This window comes from Gadus chalcogrammus, chromosome 18 (genome assembly GCF_026213295.1).
Source record: "Gadus chalcogrammus isolate NIFS_2021 chromosome 18, NIFS_Gcha_1.0, whole genome shotgun sequence".
Lineage (NCBI taxonomy): Eukaryota > Metazoa > Chordata > Actinopteri > Gadiformes > Gadidae > Gadus > Gadus chalcogrammus.
Window position 1 is genome coordinate 8,312,060 of NC_079429.1, and position 6,205 is coordinate 8,318,264.

The following is a 6,205-nucleotide window of genomic DNA, read 5'->3' on the forward strand; positions in this document are numbered from 1 at the left end:
AAACATACTTGTCATATTTCCATATTTCCAAGTAAAGAATTATGGATTTTGTTTTGATGACTCATCTACTTTGGGTCTGCCAAAAGATTACTTCACGCTGTAAGCCAATCATATCTCTTTCCCCGCCTAACACTTTCACAACTAAGAAGACATAACAGACCCTGCAAGTACAGTCAAGCAGATGTGGATCCGTAGTCCACATCCTGATTCTCTCTGCTAGGACGAAATGCACGTGACAAAAGGGCTTGGCTTTCTTTTGTGCGCCCTGGCCGCACTATCCACCACCGATGCAGTAAGGATGTTATGATTATTCATTGCTTTTAACAAAATTATATTGCACTTTGTATTCTTGAAAAGTAAATGTTTTTGCCTGTTTTTAATAAGTCTTAAAGTAATCTTCTTCTCCATCTCTTTAGGGATTATTAAGGAAAGAGAGGTCAGTGTTATATGGACGTTCAAGTAAGCAACCTTTTCTTGCTTGAAGCTCTCCGGAAGATTATCTGATTCCTCTGCATCCAGGAGAGAGGCATATCTAAAACTCGTATTTATTCATCTTTTTCAGGAGGAATCTGCCAAAATGGGGGCACATCTGTTGCATCTTTGCTAGGAGGAGATCACTTGTTTTGCTTGTGCCCTGATGGTTTTGCCGGTGACAACTGTGAAACTGGTGAGTGAAACTCCTTGCTTTAATTCTGCTCTCTAAAACTTCCCCTTTCTCTCATAAATTAGTTGTTAAAATCCTTTCTGTACCATTTGGGCCTTTCCCTATCTATAGATTCCAGTGACGGCTGTATTATCGGCATGGGGCTGTACTACAGAGGCACCAGGTCCAAATCAAGGAGCGGGAGAACATGTCTGGAATGGGACTTACATACCAGAGAGTCCTTCTTGACATCGGATGTGAATTCAGGAAGACACAACTACTGCAGGTTGGACGGCAATCCACTCAAAAGACTCTTAACTAAGGGACTAATTGGCCCGAAACTCTGATAACCTTTTTTTGGTTCCCCCAGAAATCTACAGTTCAGACTGCGTCCCTGGTGTTACGTCTGGAAGGATGGCGCCCGTGCCCGAGAGAATTGCAGAATTCCCCGCTGCAACGTTCAACCAGGTAAGTCTGCTTTGCTTGGTAGGGATGTACAGATGTACAGATGTACAGATGTGAGTAACCTATACATTTTATTATTCGCATCTCCGTTGGTTGAATTTTCACATTGTGATGTTAAAGGTGATTCTTCGGAAGATCCTTCCCCAACTTTGAATCCATCCCCCGAACCACCAAAAGGTAAGGTCCATGTGTTTGAGATACTTCATTTAAGGTTCTTCTACAAGGTTTTCTCCAACAACATGTACTCTTTTCCAAGAAGGGTCTAAACTTTCTAAAGGGCGTTCCTCTCTCACGCAGCATCAACATGTGGCCGGCGAAACAGCAGGCAGATGAAGATCGTGGGCGGGACCATAGCCACTGTGGAATCCCACCCATGGGTGGCTGCAATATTTTGGATTAGCAAATCCAGGCAGAGGCTATTCCGGTGCGGGGGAAGCCTGATCTCCCCCTGCTGGGTGTTGACGGCCGCCCATTGCTTCCCGGAAGGGTGAGAACCGGGACATGCTCAACACCAGCAGTCACTCCAGCAGGTGCAACGGTTGGCGGGACGATCCTGATATTCAATACTCATTTGTGTGTTTTTTCCCGACCCAGTGCGGCGACCAAAGCTCGACGCCTATCCGTCATTTTGGGGAAGAGTGCATTGAACGAGACCGTGCCATACTCCGAGCAGGCGTTCCGGGTGGATGAAGTGTTTGTCCACGAGGCTTTTGACAACAGCGATGGGAGCTACAACAATGACATTGGTGGGATTTCTTACGACATACTTAGATACTTTTTTTTTACTCTTTGAATTTGAGTTTCTTATGATCTGCTTTTCTCCAGCTCTGCTCAGGTTGAAGGGGAGGCCTGGGCAGTGTGCAAATGAGACCAGGACAGTCAGGACGGTCTGTGTGCCACCGCCTGGAGATAGGCTTCAGGCAGGGATCCAATGTGAGATAGCAGGCTATGGAAAAGAGCAGCAAGGTGCATTACCTACTAGTTCCATGCGCATATACTCGTACAGAACCTGGCCGATCTGTGAACAGCTCTCCTAAAAAGGGTTGTTTTGTGTTGGATTTCTCCAGGCCTGTGGTATAACTCCCAGTACCTCCGACAAGGCAAGGTCCTTCTCTTGGCTCAGGATGTGTGTCAGGATAAGGACTACTATGGCCACCTGATCACAGGGAATATGTTTTGTGCTGCTCGTCCCGATTGGAGTCAGGATGCGTGTGAGGTATGTATCACGCAAGTCCTAACCTGATAAGAGGAGTTGAGATTTATCAGGTTTTTTTCATGTTTTTTTTTCCCCGCTCCTTCTTCTTGTTTACCACAGGGAGACTCAGGAGGACCTCTGGTGTGTGAAGTAGATGACAGGCTGTACCTCTTCGGCATCGTCAGCTGGGGCGACGGTTGCGCAAGGGAGAACCGGCCAGGTGTGTACACCATGGTAACCAATTACAACCAGTGGATAGCTGAGAAAACCGGCCTATCCTCCTTCACAGCGAGCCCCATGCTGGCTCCTGAGAAGTGAACTCCTCACAATACACACTATATCTGCTGTAGGAGTGTGTCTCTGTGTGTGTGTGTGTGTGTGTGTGTGTGTGTGTGTGTGTGTGTGTGTGTGTGTGTGTGTGTGTGTGTGTGTGTGTGTGTGTGTGTGTGTGTGTGTGTGTGTGTGTGTGATGCATTTCGTGCTGGCTGCGATTCATTCAGTGCGGAATGTAGGCAGTGCCGTGGTTGGTTTTAAGTGGGTTTGAGTTTGGTTTTTGTGTTGATATTTTAAGCGATTATTATTTTTGAGAAATATTTTTGTGCTTCATTGTAGATGTTTTTGCTTCACTCTTATGCTGCTTTTCAATTGAATAAATGTGTTTATATTTTCCAATGGGTTTATGGTTATTGATTCATTTTTGCCTCCACCTTATTAACTGCTGAATGGTAACTAGAATTCGAATACTCTAGTAATCTTATAGTATTAACAACATTTGTGTAGTGAACTCCATCTAACCAGTCAGTCCGACAAAAGACTTATTTTGGGCCATAGTAAGTACAACAGATTCTAAGAACTAAACACCAAGCCAAAGAAACCCATATATGGACATATTGAATATTGCCAAGAGTCAGGATACTAGCAAAAACCACAGAAAGATGATTTGATTAGGAAACCATCTGCTTCAATAGTATAGCCCTTATTTTGAAAAAATGAATAATATCATGTCTTATCTGATGACATAAACGAAAATGTTGTAATAGATAAAGTGATTTATCTATTACTTTTATCTAAAATTGTTTACAATTTCAAACCCATTGTTTGAACATATACCATGTACAAAGTACGTAAACTTACTGTAAAACAGGGGTTCTGAAACTTTTTTGGCCTGTGACCTCATCTTCACATCTGACATTTTTTACTGTTTTGTACATCTGCTTCCATTCACACACATCGGTTTAACCAAATCCATATCTGCTTGTAATATCAATGACCCAGTGAGCAGATGTGCAAAGCACCACATTAAATGATCAGAATGTCTGTCTGTTAGTATATATACAGGAGTCAGGAGCCTATAGGATATGTATGAGATTATTGTTTTTATTCCAAAATGTTTTATCCAATATTTACAGCTTATAAATCAGCAATTTCCCATGACCCCATATGCATAGCCTTGCAACGGCAGCTGCAGGCCACACCTCAATGTTGGGAAACAGTGCTCTAAACCTCTATTACCAATGCTTCCTTACAAAAACAGGAACCAAATGGTCACGACAAAGTCTCTAACAAGCTTCCGGGAGTAGATGATGGTTTTCCACTTTAACTGGGAAACCCTCTTACACAACGTCCGGGTGTCCTCCCGTCCGAGTCGGGGCAGGGATTAGGGGAAGCCCCCCTACGCCCCAGAAGGGGACAGCTGCCGTTGAGACCCTCAAACGTAGAGTCTACTACGGGACGCCCCAACACAGCTGACCCTGTTAAATATGATCCAGGGAACTGAGTCAGGAGGGGGGAGAAATAATCCATTCACTATTTAAGGAATGTGTCTTTAAAGGACCTATGCAATGCACTGTAAACTCTCATGCAGATAAGGTTGAACCATTCACTACGTGTGGCATTAAATCCATTTTTGGATTTAGCAATTGTTTTTTTTTTGTCGCTATAGGCCAAATATCGCAATGTCTTAAGAAAACTATTAGTACCTGCATTTTGGGTACCTGCTAGGTACCAACCAACCGCGCCGGCTCTTTAAACCATGAGGTCTGGTTCTGTGAGACAAGGCTCCTATCAAGCTTAACAGTCCGGAAGAAGTTCAACGTGAAGTCCACGGCTGCATCTCTCAAACTCACCCATAGATAGCAGCACTGACTCTTTCACTTGATAAAGTACGTCACGCTTAACAGGAATGGACTTGTAATGGGATATTATTTACCTAAAGAGGACCGTTTACACATTCCAATGCATACACCCTGGCTGCTTACACATTGTTATATGATTAATAGTCTGTTTTGTCATTATTCTTCATTATTTTCTTTCATTAATAACTTATTGGTGTTGCTCTGTTGAGACAGGAGAGAGTGTTTGGGCCTCCTTATGAAAATTCACAAATGGGTTCTGCACCAAGGATTCTTAACACCAGGCAGCTTGTTAAATACTTCACAGTTCCCAGCAGCGTCATAACGGTGAAAATATGTGACCGATTTATGCCAAAACTTAAAAGAAAATCGGGTGAATAGAAGAGTTGCCTACACTGCTATATCAGGACATTCTCAGCCATACAAACATCTACAGCCTTCTACCGCTGATGTTATCTACGGTAAGGGAGGGCTTGCCAAGGAAAGACCACCCATCCATCTTGACCTGTCCACTCACATTCCCAAGAACACGCACACACAGACACACAGACACACAGACACACACACACACACACACACACACACACACACACACACACACACACACACACACACACACACACACACACACACACACACACACACACACACACACACACACACACACACACACACACACACACACACACACACGGTAGGGACATGTCAGTAACTGGAGACCGGAAGCGAACTGCTCGGATCCCCCTCTCTTGATGTCTATGTTCAGTTTGATGTTTAGATTCACTACTGCTCTGGGAGAGATGTGATGTGATGTGCAATGTGGGGTAAAGTAAAGTGTACAGTGTGTTGCATATTTGGTTGTTAATGTAAAAGAGGATCTATTGGAAAAATGTGGAAAAGGAAAGATAAATCAAGTGAAGATTTGTTATCAAACCTCCTTTCTAATAACTGTGTTCCACTGCTTCAACAAAGGGAGGAAAAAAATTATGTTCAGGCCATCAAAACGTTGGGTTGTTGAACTGTGGTTGGATGAACCCATATTTTCCGGAACCGAAGCTGTTATAGGTGGTTATTCTGTGGTGTGTGCCTTTGTGTGGTCGTGAGTGGGTTCAGATCCTCCTTGAACTTGGTTCAACGCTCTCAAACTTTCAACATGTAATACCGAGAGTGGTACAAAGCTATGTGTCTTTTTTCAGATGGTTGTGGTTAAGGCAGATTGTGTAATATCCCCTAACTAGAAGGCAAATGTTTCAAGCCCTTGTATGTTTAGCTTATGGTTCACAGAGTAACTTCCTTGATTCTTTCATTTTGGTCACTTCCTTTTTAGGAAATGAGCTGCTGTCTTGTAGCCCCTCTTGGGATGTGTGGGAATTCCTTAGCTAGTTTGCCTGGCAGTTGGTTTTCGCGCCACTAAAAATGTTGTTTCAGGGTGTAAGGGCAAGGGGAAGATAGAATTGCAAAAATGTGCGTTACTTTGTTGAGTTCAGTCTTGGTTTTGTAAAGAAATAAGTGTGGTTTGTGCTTTCTAAAATAAAATTTGGAATCTAGGCCTACATGGTGATGTTGGGTAGACAGGTTTCTGCTGGGATTTGGTATTGGTTTACTTTTGTATTTTTAATTATTACGGATGCTTATTAAACTACACTGAACTACATTTATGTGGACTTCCGATAAAAGAAGTATGAATATTTTATTATTTTTAATGACAACAATTTATTATGCATAACATCGTCATTATCGACAGATCATAGTTCCTACTAAGTAGATACA

The 6,205-nt window shown here is 42.9% G+C and overlaps 1 protein-coding gene across 1 annotated transcript; it reads left to right on the top strand.

Annotated features, from left to right (window-relative positions):
- Positions 1-157: 157 nt before the first annotated feature.
- On the top strand, positions 158-2,988 carry plaub (plasminogen activator, urokinase b). The gene is made up of 11 exons (XM_056577215.1): positions 158-292; positions 417-459; positions 563-667; positions 776-929; positions 1,014-1,111; positions 1,229-1,285; positions 1,406-1,595; positions 1,703-1,854; positions 1,934-2,074; positions 2,176-2,324; positions 2,424-2,988. The coding sequence occupies exons 1-11, from the start codon at positions 227-229 to the stop codon at positions 2,619-2,621; spliced, it is 1,353 nt and encodes a 450-aa protein (XP_056433190.1). The 5' UTR covers positions 158-226; the 3' UTR covers positions 2,622-2,988.
- The last annotated feature ends 3,217 nt before the right edge of the window (positions 2,989-6,205 follow it).